Genomic DNA, 17,894 nt, shown 5'->3' on the forward strand with positions numbered 1-17,894 from the left:
GATTTAGTCTTGATGGGAGTTTTATGTTTTATAATTTCCTGCTATTGTATGTTTTACGGTAATAAAGGTTTGTAATATGTCTTGAACACGCATGGTAAGACGTTCATAAATTAGTGTCTGAATGCCTGTCTGCGTGTCTCTCTTCCTGTCTGACTTGTAGTTATGTCTACAAAATGATAACTTCTCATCCCCTTCCGTAATATCTAAGAACATTTGCATTCAGTGCGCTCCTGAGATTTCGTCATAAGATAATTGTGTACTACTCAACCGTGCATTCAAGGAGAAATGACTGTGAGACCATCGCTTTGGAATGCAGGCAATTAAAGGTGAACATAGGCCATACCTGTCACTACTAACTAGACAGTGTTTGGGAACATGTGTATGAAATGTGGACAATGTACTTATAGTGGGAGTATGACATAAATAACTGTAGCATGCAGGCTTATAATCAGTTTATAATCTAATAATGCTCACTGAGGGCTGGATTGAGTATTTGTCCAGTTATCGAAGTGGACTATTGAGTGAATGAGTTTAGTTTTACGCCGCACTCAGCAATATTCCAGCTATACGGCGGCGGCCTGTTCAAAATGGAGTCTGGACCAGACAATCCAGTGATCCACAGCATGAGCATCGATCTGCCCAACTGAGAACCGATAACATGTGTCAACCAAGTCAGCGAGCCTGACCACCCGATCCCGTTAGTCGCCTCTTACGACAAGCATGGGTTACTTAAGATTCATTCTAACCCGGACCTTCACGGGTACGTCAAGGGTGAAGAGGAGATGGTCACGTAATGAGAATTCACAGCAACGTCACGTGACTCTTTGAGTCTAGGTAACACTAAACGTCTTGGTTTTGAACAAACAATATTGCACTCGCAATCGACATTATTTTGGCTTCCGTTTACCACCTATTTTATGCGTGGTGTCATACCTGTAGCTTCTTTAATAAAGTCATCCTTTCGCGAAGGATGCATGAGTGAGTTTTAGTTTTACGCCGCTTTTAGCCATATTCCAGCAATATCACGGCGGGGGACACCATTGTAACACATTGTACCCATGTCGGGAATAGACCCGGGTCTTCGGCGTGACGAACAAACGCTTTAACCGCTAGGCAACATTATCGCCCCTCGCGAAGGATGAAGCGACTTTGAACGAACAATCACAAAATATTCACATGTTGAAGAGAACCAGGCCCATGCTAATATTCGATCATCGGTTTGTTTCCGTGTCCTCAGTGAGTGAGTTGGGTTTAGGCAGTGTCCAACTGTATTCCTGTGTTATGTCGGCTTGTCAGTTTAATTAAAAGGGGGACCTGAGGGATGAATGATTGAGACGCTAACTGCTTCGGTGAAAGCCACGAGGACGGACATGGTGGATATAAACCTAAAAACAATCTCGGCGAACCGAGATTCGAACCCATCATCACAGATTTCTGGCGTTCAAAATCGAAGCAAATGTGCAATGCGAAATACAGCGCTTTAGACGACTGGGTGACCAATCCACCCTTTTATGCCTAGAAGATAACATACAACTCACTGTTAAAATCGTTTCCCTCGCACAGTCCAAAACTAAAAACGACTTTATATTTAAATTTCATCGCCACCCTGACTTTGCATGTGAATTGTGATTGATATAATTGTTTCGTTTCTGTCAATATTATCGGACCATGTCTACTGCCTTTTAAGTGTATTTTACTCTCAGAAGTTGCGTATTTGTTCCACCGTTGGGCCTTCTCATGAAGCAACACAAAAACAACAATATGTAATACCTAAAGCAAGTAAGTTGGCTCTAAGGCCACTTCAGACGTATGTCTGCCTGTGTAGTATGAAAGCACAGAGTGAAGCAGGTTGGAGACGTTCTTCATCTTGGGGAACCCGTGAAGTTTGGTGCTGACGGACCAGTGGTCAACATAAGGAAAAACTGGTAGTGGAACACATCTTGGCTTCTGATACATCTTCAGAGCCAATAGATCATCCATGTCCAGTCTAATTTGTTTGTTTGTTTGTTTGTTTGTTTAACGCTACATTCAGCAATATTCCAGCTATATGGCGGCGGTCTGTAAATAATCGAGTCTGGACCAGACAATCCAGTGATTAACAGCATGAGCATCGATCTACGCGAAATGTGTACGATGACATGTGTCAACCAAGTCAGCGAGCCTCACAGTCCGATCCCGTTCTAATCGTCCCGATCGTCGCTTCTAAAGACAAGCATGGGTTGCTGTAGACCCGGATCTTCACGGGCATCCAGTTTAGTATAAAAACACCTTAGCAGTTTTCTGTCTCGGTATCACACCTGACTGGGCACAGTAACAAGTGTCGTCATGGCTATGCAAACTGCAAAAGAAAGCATATAAACTTGAAAACTTGATTTCACCAAAAAGTTACAATCGTTATCAAAAAGTTACTCGGCAGAAAAAATTGTATGATTAAATTCATCAATATGTCACATTATGTTATATTTGGGATTACACTATCACAGTAAAGTACAGATTCTAGTACTTTTGTTGGGTTGAGTCACATCCGGGATTCCAACCCACAACCTCAGAGTCACTTTGCGTCCTGGCGATTAGGTGCTCAAAATATCCCGGATGGGATTCAGCCCAATAAAAGAACTAGAATCTGTACTTTACTGAGCAAGTGTAATCCCAAAAATAACATGTGTTACATTTGACCACTTTCTAAATGGCATTGTGCATTCAAAAACATCACTATGGAATAGCCTTTCCTTGTTGACTTTATGTTCAGCTGCAGGGGTGTATGTTTTGTGTGTCCGGCATTGTATTTCGGCATTACAACAGAAATGACACCGTCTCTACCACGAACCCTGAGCACGATCATCACCTCAGGTCGCGTCCTCGGCTGAATAGAAAGAATAACACATGACTAGCCATGCATAGTCCGCCTTTGAACAGAATTGAGTCACGTGGTCCTTCTCAGATGGTAGGCTGACCTACCTGCGTTTGTTACATGAACGTTTCGACAGGACCCAGTGAAGCCTTCTCTACAACATGGCCCAAACGGAGTGCAACGTCGGCATTGTGATAGGCGTGATTTCGTCCATCCTTGTAGCTGCCGGTCTCGGGGCTACTCTGTATGTCACCACAACCGGCAGCGGCAGCAACGGGAACTCCACCATTACAAGATCCACAACTCCGTCTACAACCACAGGGTAAGATGAAAGTTCCCCAATCACTCACTCAGGGTCATGCTTCATTCGCTGGCTCTGCGGTCTGTTAAGTATTGGAGTTATTGTACTGTCGTATTCAATAATACTAGACTCATGTGCAGTACTAATTACTAAATGCTATGAAGGTAGTATTAATGTGCGCCGCAACGCGATTTTGAAATAGAACAAAACAACATTATTTATGTATGTGCAATTACATGTGAGTTTGTAAACTTTAAACTGCCATATGCGTACATAAACTTTAATGTGCTGCCATTGTATATTGACATTAACTAATGTGACATTAAACCCTAATGATACATTAAATCCTTAATGCGTCATTAGTTAATGGCACGTTAATGCTTCATTAAAGTTTGATACAACCGGTCCTGGTCCCTGCCCTGTGGGATATCGAATAATCGAGTTATCCGTATTTCGAGGCAATCAGCGTATGATGTTAGATCCCATAGTGTACCCACGATTCTGCCGAGACCAGGAAGTGTCGACATTTTCTAAAGATGACGGAGAGGGATGAGAGTCATATTTAAATATATGTTGAATGATAATGCAGATGCCTTGTAATGCTTGTTTAAAAAACGACATGCCAATCCTTTCTGTAAACACGATGTAATATAATCGTGTGTGTACTGTGACTCGAGGTACATGCATGTAAACACCACACCACTGTGTACACAGACATGGTTGGCTGCACACTACCAGGACGTTTAAACTGCGTGAGAAATACAATGTAGGTAATAGGAATGTAAAGAACGTCAGTTTCAAGCGTCACGTGACAAAGACAAATATATACTTCACATCATGCCGATACATTCTTGTCTTTTTCATGTCCTTTATAGCAAGACAAAGAAAACAATACATTTGACTTCAACCATATTTATTCGTCGTCTTTTCGTCGTGAGATGTAACTTCAGGTGTAAAATGATATTAACAAAGAAGTTTTGGACTGATGTTCTTCTAGTTAAATGTGACTGACTTGTACATCAGTATGTTTAGCATGTGTTCGGAAATCGAGTAAATTACGTTTCATATCAACACCTTACATCTTCATCAGGTCTATGCTTCGTGACTATCTCCCTTCCGTTTAGTAGCAACCCCTTACATCTTCATCAGGTCTGTGCTCCGTGACTATCTCCCTTCCGTTTCGTGGTAAACCCTTACATCTTCATCAGGTCTATGCTTCATGACTATCTCCCTTTTTGTGTTTCGTGGTAACCCTTTACATCTTCATCAGGTCTATGCTTCGTGACTATCTCCCTTCCGTTCCATATCAACCCCTTACATCTTCATCAGGTCTATGTTCCGTGACTATCTCCCTTCCGTTTCTTGTGGCAACCCCTTACATCTTCATCAGGTCTATGCTCCGTGACTATCTCCCTTCCGTTTCATATCAACCCCTTACATCTTCATCAGGTCTATGCTTCGTGACTATCTCCCTTCCGTTTCATATCAACCCCTTACATCTTCATCAGGTCTATGCTTCCTGACTATCTCCCTTCCGTTTAATATCAACCCCTTACATCTTCATCAGGTCTATGCTTCCTGACTATCTCCCTTCCGTTTCATATCAACCCCTTACATCTTCATCAGGTCTATGCTTCCTGACTATCTCCCTTCCGTTTCATATCAACCCCTTACATCTTCATCAGGTCTATGCTTCGTGACTATCTCCCTTCCGTTTCATATCAACCCCCTTACATCTTCATCAGGTCTATGCTTCGTGACTATCTCCCTTCCGTTTCGTATCAACCCCTTACATCTTCATCAGGTCTATGCTTCGTGACTATCTCCTTCCGTTTTAATATCAACCCCTTACATCTTCATCAGGTCTATGCTTCGTGACTATCTCCCTTCCGTTTCATATCAACCCCTTACATCTTCATCAGGTCTATGCTTCCGTGACTATCTCCCTACCGTTTTATATCAACCCCTTACATCTTCATCAGGTCTATGTTCCGTGACTATCTCCCTTCCATTTCGTGGTAAACCCTTACATCTTCATCAGGTCTATGCTTCCTGACTATCTCCCTTCCGTTTCGTGTCAACCCCTTACATCTTCATCAGGTCTATGCTTCCTGACTATCTCCCTTCCGTTTTGTGTCAACCCCTTACATCATCTTCATCAGGTCTATGCTTCGTGACTATCTCCCTTCCGTTTTGTGGCAACCCCTTACATCTTCATCAGGTCTATGCTTCGTGACTATCTCCCTTCCGTTTTGTGGCAACCCCTTACATCTTCATCAGGTCTATGCTTCGTGACTATCTCCCTTCCGTTTCGTGGTAACCCCTTACATCTTCATCAGGTCTATGCTTCCTGACTATCTCCCTTCCGTTTTGTGACAACCCCTTACATCTTCATCAGGTCTATGCTCCGTGACTATCTCCCTTCCGTTTCATATCAACCCCTTACATCTTCATCAGGTCTATGCTTCGTGACTATCTCCCTTCCGTTTCATATCAACCCCTTACATCTTCATCAGGTCTATGCTTCGTGACTATCTCCCTTCCGTTTCGTGGCAACCCCTTACATCTTCATCAGGTCTATGCTTCCGTGACTATCTCCCTTCCGTTTTGTGGCAACCCCTTACATCTTCATCAGGTCTATGCTTCGTGACTATCTCCCTTCCGTTTCGTGGCAACCCCTTACATCTTCATCAGGTCTATGCTTCGTGACTATCTCCCTTCCGTTTCATATCAACCCCTTACATCTTCATCAGGTCTATGCTTCGTGACTATCTCAACCCCTTCCGTTCAGGTCATGACTATCTCCTTCCGTTTTGTCAACCCCTTACATCTTCATCAGGTCTATGCTTCGTGACTATCTCCCTTCCGTTTCATATCAACCCCTTACATCTTCATCAGGTCTATGCTTCGTGACTATCTCCCTTCCGTTTTCATATCAACCCCTTACATCTTCATCAGGTCTATGCTTCCGTGACTATCTCCCTTCCGTTTTAATCGTCAACAACCCTTACATCTTCATCAGGTCTATGCTTCGTGACTATCTCCCTTCCGTTTCATATCAACCCCTTTACATCTTCATCAGGTCTATGCTTCCGTGACTATCTCCCTTCCGTTTCATATCAACCCCTTACATCTTCATCAGGTCTATGCTTCGTGACTATCTCCCTTCCGTTTCGTATCAACCCCTTACATCTTCATCAGGTCTATGCTTCGTGACTATCTCCCTTCCGTTTCGTGGCAACCCCTTACATCTTCATCAGGTCTATGCTTCGTGACTATCTCCCTTCCGTTTTGTATCAACCCCTTACATCTTCATCAGGTCTATGCTTCGTGACTATCTCCCTTCCGTTTCGTATCAACCCCTTACATCTTCATCAGGTCTATGCTTCGTGACTATCTCCCTTCCGTTTCGTGGCAACCCCTTACATCTTCATCAGGTCTATGCTTCGTGACTATCTCCCTTCCGTTTCATATCAACCCCTTACATCTTCATCAGGTCTATGCTCCGTGACTATCTCCTTCCGTTTCATTCGTGGTAAACCCTTACATCTTCATCAGGTCTATGCTTCCGTGACTATCTCCCTTCCGTTTCGTGGTAACCCCTTACATCTTCATCAGGTCTATGCTTCGTGACTATCTCCCTTCCGTTTCTGTGGTCAACCCCTTACATCTTCATCAGGTCTATGCTTCGTGACTATCTCCCTTCCGTTTCGTGGCAACCCCTTACATCTTCATCAGGTCTATGCTTCGTGACTATCTCCCTTCCGTTCTGTGGCAACCCCTTACATCTTCATCAGGTCTATGCTTCCGTGACTATCTCCCTTCCGTTTGTGGCAACCCCTTACATCTTCATCAGGTCTATGCTTCGTGACTATCTCATCCTTCCGTTTCATATCAACCCCTTACATCTTCATCAGGTCTATGCTTCGTGACTATCTCCCTTCCGTTTCGTATCAACCCCTTACATCTTCATCAGGTCTATGCTTCGTGACTATCTCCTTCCGTTTCATGGCAACCCTTACATCTTCATCAGGTCTATGCTTCGTGACTATCTCCCTTCCGTTTCGTGGTAACCCCTTACATCTTCATCAGGTCTATGCTTCGTGACTATCTCCCCCTTCGTTTCATTGTCATCAACCCTTACATCTTCATCAGGTCTATGCTTCGTGACTATCTCCCTTCCGTTTCATATCAACCCCTTACATCTTCATCAGGTCTATGCTTCGTGACTATCTCCCTTCCGTTTCGTCATCAACCCTTACATCTTCATCAGGTCTATGCTCCGTGACTATCTCTCCCTTCCGTTTCATATCAACCCCTTACATCTTCATCAGGTCTATGCTTCGTGACTATCTCCCTTCCGTTTCGTGCATATCAACCCTTACATCTTCATCAGGTCTATGCTTCCGTGACTATCTCCCTTCCGTTTCGTCTTTGTCAACCCCTTACATCTTCATCAGGTCTATGCTTCGTGACTATCTCCCTTCCGTTTTGTGGCAACCCCTTACATCTTCATCAGGTCTATGCTTCGTGACTATCTCCTTCCGTTTCATATCAACCCTTACATCTTCATCAGGTCTATGCTTCGTGTGACTATCTCCCTTCCGTTTCATATCAACCCTTACATCTTCATCAGGTCTATGCTTCGTGACTATCTCCCTTCCGTTTTGTGGCAACCCCTTACATCTTCATCAGGTCTATGCTTCGTGACTATCTCCCTTCCGTTTCGTGGCAACCCCTTACATCTTCATCAGGTCTATGCTTCGTGACTATCTCCCTTCCGTTTCGTGGCAACCCCTTACATCTTCATCAGGTCTATGCTTCGTGACTATCTCCCTTCCGTTTTGTGGCAACCCCTTACATCTTCATCAGGTCTATGCTTCCGTGACTATCTCCTTCCGTTTCATCGTGTCAACCCTTACATCTTCATCAGGTCTATGCTTCGTGACTATCTCCCTTCCGTTTCATATCAACCCCTTACATCTTCATCAGGTCTATGCTTCGTGACTATCTCCCTTCCGTTTCATATCAACCCCTTACATCTTCATCAGGTCTATGCTTCGTGACTATCTCCCTTCCGTTTCATATCAACCCCTTTACATCTTCATCAGGTCTATGCTTCGTGACTATCTCCCTTCCGTTTCATATCAACCCCTTACATCTTCATCAGGTCTATGCTTCGTGACTATCTCCCTTCCGTTTCGTATCAACCCCTTACATCTTCATCAGGTCTATGCTTCGTGACTATCTCCCTTCCGTTTCTGTATCAACCCCTTACATCTTCATCAGGTCTATGCTTCGTGACTATCTCCCTTCCGTTTCATATCAACCCCTTACATCTTCATCAGGTCTATGCTTCCTGACTATCTCCCTTCCGTTTCGTGTCAACCCCTTACATCTTCATCAGGTCTATGCTTCGTGACTATCTCCCTTCCGTTTCATATCAACCCCTTACATCTTCATCAGGTCTATGCTTCGTGACTATCTCCCTTCCGTTTCATATCAACCCCTTACATCTTCATCAGGTCTATGCTTCGTGACTATCTCCCTTCCGTTTCATATCAACCCCTTACATCTTCATCAGGTCTATGCTTCCTGACTATCTCCCTTCCGTTTCATATCAACCCCTTACATCTTCATCAGGTCTATGCTTCCGTGACTATCTCCCTTCCGTTTCATATCAACCCTTTACATCTTCATCTTCACTGTCTCCTTCCAGGTCTATGCTTCATCTTCTATCTATGCTTCCTATCTCCCTTCCGTTTCATATCAACCCCCTTACATCTTCATCAGGTCTATGCTTCGTGACTATCTCTCCTTCCGTTTCATATCAACCCTTACATCTTCATCAGGTCTATGCTCCGTGACTATCTCCTTCTTCCTTCGTGGTAAACCCTTACATCTTCATCAGGTCTATGCTTCGTGACTATCTCCCTTCCGTTTCTCGTATCAACCCCTTACATCTTCATCAGGTCTATGCTTCGTGACTATCTCCCTTCCGTTTCATATCAACCCCTTACATCTTCATCAGGTCTATGCTTCGTGACTATCTCCCTTCCGTTTCGTGGCAACCCCTTACATCTTCATCAGGTCTATGCTTCGTGACTATCTCCCTTCCGTTTTGTGGCAATCCCCTATGCTCCGTACATCTTCATCAGGTCTATGCTTCGTGACTATCTCCCTTCCGTTTCGTGGCAACCCCTTACATCTTCATCAGGTCTATGCTTCGTGACTATCTCCCTTCCGTTTCGTGGCAACCCCTTACATCTTCATCAGGTCTATGCTTCGTGACTATCTCCCTTCCGTTTTGTGGCAACCCCTTACATCTTCATCAGGTCTATGCTTCGTGACTATCTCCCTTCCGTTTCATATCAACCCCTTACATCTTCATCAGGTCTATGCTTCGTGACTATCTCCCTTCCGTTTCGTGGTAACCCCTTACATCTTCATCAGGTCTATGCTTCGTGACTATCTCCCTTCCGTTTTGTGGCAACCCCTTACATCTTCATCAGGTCTATGCTTCGTGACTATCTCCCTTCCGTTTCATGGTAACCCCTTACATCTTCATCAGGTCTATGCTTCGTGACTATCTCCCTTCCGTTTCGTGACAACCCCTTACATCTTCATCAGGTCTATGCTCCGTGACTACCTCCCTTCCGTTTCGTGGTAACCCCTTACATCTTCATCAGGTCTATGCTTCGTGACTATCTCCCTTCCGTTTCGTGACAACCCCTTACATCTTCATCAGGTCTATGCTCCGTGACTATCTCCCTTCCGTTTCGTGGTAACCCCTTACATCTTCATCAGGTCTATGCTTCCTGACTATCTCCCTTCCGTTTTGTGGCAACCCCTTACATCTTCATCAGGTCTATGCTTCGTGACTATCTCCCTTCCGTTTCATGGTAACCCCTTACATCTTCATCAGGTCTATGCTCCGTGACTATCTCCCTTCCGTTTCGTGGTAACCCCTTACATCTTCATCGGGTCTATGCTTCCTGACTATCTCCCTTCCGTTTCATGGTAACCCCTTACATCTTCATCAGGTCTATGCTCCGTGACTATCTCCCTTCCGTTTCGTGACAACCCCTTACATCTTCATCAGGTCTATGCTCCGTGACTACCTCCCTTCCGTTTCGTGACAACCCCTTACATCTTCATCAGGTCTATGCTTCGTGACTATCTCCCTTCCGTTTCGTGACAACCCCTTACATCTTCATCAGGTCTATGCTTCGTGATTATCTCCCTTCCGTTTCGTGACAACCCCTTACATCTTCATCAGGTCTATGCTTCGTGACTACTTCCCATCCCTACCTCGGGTTAACAACGTTGCATAGATTCCTCTAACGTTTTCCACAGGATAACATGATTGTTCAGTGGCTACCTAGCTCCCCTTCATTTGGTTAACAAAGTCTCGTGGATATCTCCAGGTTAACACGTTATATTTTTAGCCATATCTTGCCCTTTATCAGGTTAACAATGTTTACACTCTAGTGCATTCCATAGGTTAACATGCCACTTCACCTGGTTAATGATAACAATACATTTGTAGAGCGCCTATCTCTTGACGCTTCATCGGCTTTCCCAAAGTCTCTTGTCTACCCATCACCTCTTCATCTGGTTACCAATGTTTCTTGTCTAATCCTTGCCTCTTCAACTGGTTACCAACTTTTCTTGTCCTTTCAACGTTTATCCAATGTCAGAACCATCGCTTAAGCCTCTTCTCTCATGTGTACGGAAATGTTGTTAAGCAGAAAAAATGTGCTTTTATGTTCTCTCAACTACAAAAAAAGCCAATTAAAATCTTCATACGTTTGTGTTTTCCGCAAAGATAAGATGAGTTCACCCATGCCTGTTTCAGGAACGTCTACATGACGCCATGTGGGGTCTGTGGTCCCGAGATCGATGTTGCAATCACCATACAGAACTTCATAGTGAAACCCTTCTTCAATCATACCATTGAATTGTTCGGCATGAGACAACAAGTGCTCATCTTCTTCATGGAGAAGGCAGCGAAAAAGCAAACGGAATTCAGGTAAACGTTTGATGTAATATGTATAAGTCACAATATATTGTAAACATGTGCAACACTTACCACTTTTTGTTGCCCTTTCAATTTGGATTTGAGCAAGAGAGTGCGTTGGTTTGAATGGCGGCTAGAATAGTACATGTATTTCAGTTTTGTAAATTGCCCAAATAAAGAAATTTATACCCATCTTTGATGGTTGCTTAATCTTAAACAACTGAATGGTTGTCCAAGATATTTTTATGGATTAAACTTCTTTTTTAATTTCTCTCACGACGTTTCGAGACCATTCCAGGTCCCTTCATCAGGTGAACTGGCAGTTAGGACTATGACGTCGTGAGAGAAATTAAAAAAGAAGTTTAATCCATAAAAATATCTTGGACATCAATGTACAACTTCTAAATGCCACTGAAAGACATCAACTGAATGGTTGTTCAAAGATATTTGATCATTGCGTGTATCAGGTCATCATACTATATCATCGCGTTTTGGGCCTACAGTTTGTAGTTTTTTCGGTAACCATTTTCAGTCTTTGATAACGTTGTCTATATGTTTGGTCAAATCCACTTTTGAAGTATATGCTGCTATCTTATGTCAGGGCCTGTCATCTTATGGATTGAAATCTCAATAAAGACTCAGGTCGTTTATATTTATGGGGATATCTTGACGTGCATGATGCTCACAAAACAACCAGTAATCGACACCACACAGTTGGTGCTCGTCAGTCCAAGGGACACAACTCTGCACTATCATTGGTGGCTTTTTACTACCGGGTCACTCGTTCCACACTAGGAGTGAGTGAGTTTAGTTTTACGCCGCACTCAGCAATATTCCAGCTATATGGCGGTGGTCTGTAAATAATCGAGTCAGGACCAGACAATCCAGTGATCCACAGCATGCATGAACATCGAACTACGCAATTGGGATACGATGACATGTGTCAACCAAGTCAGCGAGTCTGACAACCCGATCCCGTTAGTCGCCTGTCACGACAAGCAAGGGTTACTGAGGATCAATTCTTTCCCGGATCTTCTCGGGTCTCCACAATAGGAACGGGAACATTCGCACAGATATGGCGACCAATGCTGTTTCACTCTTAAATATTGCTCCTAGAAGTAACAAAATCTGGATATGGACAGAAATATAGGAACCTGACGTATATGAATTGCAGTAAGTGTAGTCAGTTTCATTAACAAACTAGGACAATAATTTTAAAAGCTGTTGGTTTATACACAGCTATAAGGTATTGTAATACTCTTTATTCTCTCAATGCATTTCAGTGTCGAAGAAAGGAAATAATCCGTATTACCCTGTTTTTATACAAACTGTTGGAATGATGTAGGTTTGCTGGGAAGTACGGAGCGTACGGCTTTCTTGTGGAAACCATCAATGGCCTGACGTCCAACTACAATCTCAACAAGACGTGGTGGCAAATCATAGATCAGGACATGGCGATGCTCAACGAAGGTAAGGAGTCTCTATCAAACCATGGGTAGTGGGTGCCGGGAAATACACTAGGAAGGTTGAATTAGTGTATACATTCCCTGCGGCTATGTTCAGCTCATGATAATAATAATTCATTTATATAGCGCCTAGTATCCATCTGACTAGTTGCTCACTGGACGCTGTCTGTTCTAGAATGTTAAATCTGACTTATCTACCGGGTACTCATTTTCTGCTGGGTGTGATTATTATTACCCCGGATAAGGCTGCCCCAAGTTAATCTCACATGACTTATCTCACCGGGTACCCATTTTCTGCTGGGTGTGATTATTATTACCCCGGATAGGCTGCCTGTTAAGCGCTAGAATAGTCACATGACTTATCTCACCGGGTACCCATTTTCTGCTGGGTGTGATTATTATTACCCCGGATAACCCAAGCTGCCTGTTAAGCACTAGAAGGTTAATAGTCACATGACTTATCTCACCGGGTACCCATTTTCTGCTGGGTGTGATTATTTTACCCCGGATAACCCAGGCGCTGGTTAATAGTCACATGATTATTACCCCTGTGTGATGATATTAACCCAGGCTGTCTGTTAGGCACTAGAAGGTTAATAGTCACATGACTTATCTCACCGGGTACCCATTTTCTGCTGGGTTAACAGAGGCAATTTTGAACAAACTCACTTGCCTAAGGTGAAACCACATGCATCACATGTGCTTCGTTGTGGGGCAGGACTGTAGTCCTAGAAACACTCAGGAGTCAAGCCGCCAAACACGGTCACCCATCGAACAGCTCTCCACGCTCGACCTTGCTTAACTTCAACTGATTTGTGACATGAGCTCTTCGCACAGGACCACACATCACCACATCACACCATATATATCTCCTTGTTTACTCGGTATAATCAAAACGATAACATGTACAAACAAACTCACTGCTGATTTTCCGGGTTATAACAGCAGGTGTGAGTGTAGTTTTACAGGTTACAGTAGCCTGGTGGCTGTGTAGTTTGACACTATCGAGATATAAGATCTGTATGTTCTTGTTCCAGGTGTAAGCAGCCACATCCCCCAGCATCAGGAGACCGTCATCTTCAACTTCACGCAGAGCGCAGACCATTAAATCTACAGTCTGTATGAACCTGTGATAAATATTCAAGAGAGTTGGGACATTTTCAGTCCCAAGATCACATACACGTTTTTTTTCAACACTTTTTAAAACAATATACAACCACCTATGTACAATGGATTATATTTTTACAATATACAATAAAAGTTTCCTTCATTTAAAGGCGCACAACCACGTGGTTATTGTTGTTAATTATATATCCACTGCCAGCCATTGTTGCTGATTACCCTTAAAGCCATGTCTGTATGCAGAGGGGCCGTGGGGTAGCCAAGTGGTTAAAGCGTTCGCTCGTCACGCCAAAGACCCGGGTTCGAGTTCCCACATGGGTGCAATGTCTGAAGCCCTTTACTAGTGTCCCCGGACGTGATATTGCTGGAATATTGCTGAAAGCGGCGTAAAACCAAACTCACTCACTCTGTATGCGGATCCTTGTACTAGTCGCTATAATGCTGGTTAGATAGTGATGGCACATTGAGATACAATGCTGTAGTTTTAACATGCACCACAGATACAGTATTTTGACTCCGTGCCAACCTGTCCTCGTGTTATCCCCTCCATGCCAGGGGAACAACAAGTACCACCGTCTAACGGGTTTTGCTTATGACGCGGCCGGGATCGAACCCCGGCCTTTTGCCCTCTGGACAGACACTCTCTCCACTATACCACGGAGGTGTACCAACACAATAAAATCACACGAATGTTTACCTGCAAGAAACGAACCTTTGTGTGACTTGATCATGGTGCGTTAAAACTGAATTCTGGGCGGTGTGGTAGCCTAGTGGTTAATGCGTTCGCTCGTCACGACGAAGACCCCGGTTCGATTCCCCACATGGGTACAATGTGTGAAGACCATCTCTTGTATCCCCCAACGTGATATTGCTGGAATATTGCTAAAAGTGGCGTAAAACTAAATTCACTCACTCACTCACTCAATCAATCAATCAACAATCAAACTGAAGTTTATTATGGTAACTCGTTTAAGTGGCATGAACCGGGACGTATTGCCGCTAGCCCCTATATGGAAGGTGATAACATTACCCAAGAAATAACCATAGCCTGCGGTATATCTAAACAATAGTCTTCAAAAGAGTCATATCATATAACTACACGAACAAACAAAAGATCGTGAGGTGAAATTGGGTTTAACGTCGTGCTTGAGAATATTTCGCTCATATGACGACGTGCATGCATGCGTGTGTATGTGTACGTGCGGCTGCTTGTACTAGCCCGGACTTAAGCTGGTTTTATCGTGCTAGCCCACTGAGATACCATGCCGCAGTGAAGCATGAATAACCCACTCAGACACATTATACTGACTCCGAGCCGACCAGTCCTTGTTACACCCATTAATGCCGAGCGCCAGGCAGGGACCAACAAGTACCATATTTTAACGTCTTTTGGTATGACGCGGTCGGGGATCGAACCCGCGACCTTCCGCTCTCCGGGCGGATGCTCTAACCACTACACCACGGAGGCGATCAACAAACAAAATAGATCAAACTTGGCTCTATATATTTCTCGTAAGTCCGTGAATTCCAAATTAGCTTATACGTTTATGGCCCCTACTTGTATAAATGATGTCCCTTCTTTAAAAGCAGTGAGGGAGTGAGTTTAAATTTACGACGCTCTCAGCAATATTCCAGCTATATTCCATTCTGTAAATAATCCAGTCTGGACAGAACGATCCAGGGACTCTTTAAAAGCAAGTGGGCTTGACTCAATGTACGCCAGTTTTGCTGTTGTTAGTGGCATTTCGTGTGTCAATTCCACCAGTTCAGAGACTATTCCTGACGTAGGGATACGAACCTGTTGTGAAACAGGAGTCTGGACACTTCATCCCGATTCGTTTCTTGCACTCGTTGCGATCGAATCCCTTGGCTCCCATTAGTATATAGACAAAACATTTACCAAAGGGAGGCAACTCCCAAAATTTGTTTCCATTGCATCGAGTTGTCGTGAGAGCGCCCTGCCAGGATACCGAGACGAATTCACACGACACGGATAACAACGCTTGTGGGAATTGTATAAGAAAGGTACTATGTGAAATTAACCATACATTTTGTTTCATATGTTCTTGATATGACTGTGGATGATTCGCGATTTGGAAAAGCATTAGGTCAAGATGGTTTGCTGGAAGTAAACTGAAAGGGGGATCAGTTTTGTCATGTTTCAATAGACTATCAGCTATCAGTTGACAATCACTTAATTCCACCTGTCTGGAAATCTTCAAAACATTCTGTACCGAAAACAAGAACTCACTAAACGACTTAACCAGATGCTTGGACATTGTGTGCTCGCGATTAGGTGCCGGACTCGGAGGATGTGGGTTCGAATCCCGGATGGGACTCAATCCAACAAAAGTACTAGAATCTGTACTTTACAAAGAAAGTGTAATCCCAAATATAACATATGTTACAAATGGACATTTGGTTGCTTCAAAACAAAACAAAAAAAATCTGAAGGGAGGAACCGGACTTTTAAACAACGCATCTTTTTTCGATGTACCCAGTATGTCATACAAACAACTTTTCAGGGGAGCAACATCTTAAACAAATTCACGCAGACAGATTTTCAAATTATGGGTCCCTAGATCAAAGTGCTTATCTTAATCTTGACTATAACTGTTGAGGGATTTATTATCCACAGCTGCTTTGTATTGCTTTGCTTACTCCAGAAAGAAAAACTCGGGGTCCAAAAAACATATTACTGGTGATATATATTTGTATTCAGAAACGTTTTACCCATAAATCAGCCGCAGAAATGTCGGAAAGTTATCGTAAATACTCCAGGTACGACGGTAAACACTTCATGAAAATTTCATGTTGTATATTTTATAAAACAGAGGTGTGCGAAGGTATTGAATGGAGAATATGGGGTTTAGCTATTCTTTGGAGATTTTGTTCAATAATCAAAATAATGTTATGATAGCCCATATTGACTTTGCCAATCTAGTTGCAAATGATGCGGTTATCTACCCGCTGATCATAATATCATGGATCATACTATCGACAGAGCTATGTTACAGTACAGGTTCGTGTCACATATGTGATTGTTAGGAGAACCTTGTCGCATGAATCAAGGCCCGTCTATGTTTAATTTGATTTTTTATATGCTCCCATTGTCTTCATTCTGAGTGGTTTACATGTATCTAAACATATACAAAATCCAGCGTATGCATTAGTGCATAATGAACATCATTCGTCAGGAATTTCTCCAGAAATGTTTCTTCATTACGAGAACACATTTGATTTATGCTTAGGTTACAATATGTTCCCGGCGACCAAGTTTCGCCGAAACGTCGTGAAACGGGGACAAAACGAAATGGACGTGAGACAATGTAGGGGAACTGAACGAGCAAACGTGACAGTCCGTGATTGCCGTGGATGCCAAGCCAGATTTTTTAAACCTTTTCAAAAATTGGCCACGGCAGTCACGGTACTAATGAGAAACCTAGTTGGTCGTAGTAAAACGGGGGGAACGCAACAAAACGTGACAGCACGTAATAGGCCGTTACAAAACTTGTAAACGGTCCGTATCGGGTCCGTAGTGGGACAGGAGGCATGTGTATGCCCCGGCATCTCACGGTCCTTTCAAGTTTTGTCACGATTGTTTCACCATTGCTGCCCGTTTTGTCCCGATTCTCACGGCAAGCTAGGTTGTATGGAAGCCGGTTCGTCCCGTTCTATCACGACGTATCCATGCGTGTGGCGGTTTAAAGGGCCCGCGAGATACGCACCCCGTTTATCCCAACGGCCCATCACTGATACCGTGATAGCATAACTTAGCAAAACTTGACTTTGGAGGGCAAAAATGGCCAAAATCCCACGGCGCACTACGTTTCGGTGAAATAGGGCTGTCGTAGCCGCCACAACATAGTGTAACCCTAGCATCAATAACTACTGGTTTTAGATTTTACATTTCCCGGTTCATACTGACAGTAACTGCAGTATGATGGCTGAAGGAGCGGTGCGGTGCGATAAGGTGCGGTGAGGCTCGGTGCGGTGCGGTGCGATAAGGTGAGGTGAGGCTCGGTGCGGTGCGGTGCCGTGCGGTGAGGTGAGGTGGGGTGCGGTGCGGCGCGGTGCCGTGCAATTGACCATTTAGCAACGCATGTTAAACAGCGATTTTACTCTCTGATGATG

General features: G+C 43.7%; 1 protein-coding gene across 1 annotated transcript; it reads left to right on the plus strand.

The window, feature by feature from the left end:
• Positions 1-2,920: 2,920 nt before the first annotated feature.
• Positions 2,921-13,923, plus strand: LOC124286156. The gene is made up of 4 exons (XM_046722504.1): positions 2,921-3,173; positions 11,011-11,184; positions 12,518-12,642; positions 13,676-13,923. Exons 1-4 carry the CDS (start codon positions 3,013-3,015, stop codon positions 13,744-13,746), a joined length of 531 nt encoding a protein of 176 aa, XP_046578460.1. The 5' UTR covers positions 2,921-3,012; the 3' UTR covers positions 13,747-13,923.
• Positions 13,924-17,894: the final 3,971 nt, after the last annotated feature.

Source organism: Haliotis rubra, unplaced genomic scaffold (genome assembly GCF_003918875.1).
Source record: "Haliotis rubra isolate DU_JTF1 unplaced genomic scaffold, ASM391887v1 Scf377, whole genome shotgun sequence".
Taxonomy (NCBI): domain Eukaryota; kingdom Metazoa; phylum Mollusca; class Gastropoda; order Lepetellida; family Haliotidae; genus Haliotis; species Haliotis rubra.

Coding starts and splice junctions, on each gene's coding strand:
- LOC124286156 (XM_046722504.1), top strand. CDS start 3,013: ATGGCCCAAACGGAGTGCAACGTCGGCATTGTGATAGGCGTGATTTCG. Junction 3,174..11,010: donor ACTCCGTCTACAACCACAGG/GTAAGATGAAAG, acceptor TGCCTGTTTCAG/GAACGTCTACATGACGCCAT. Junction 12,643..13,675: donor CATGGCGATGCTCAACGAAG/GTAAGGAGTCTC, acceptor TTCTTGTTCCAG/GTGTAAGCAGCCACATCCCC.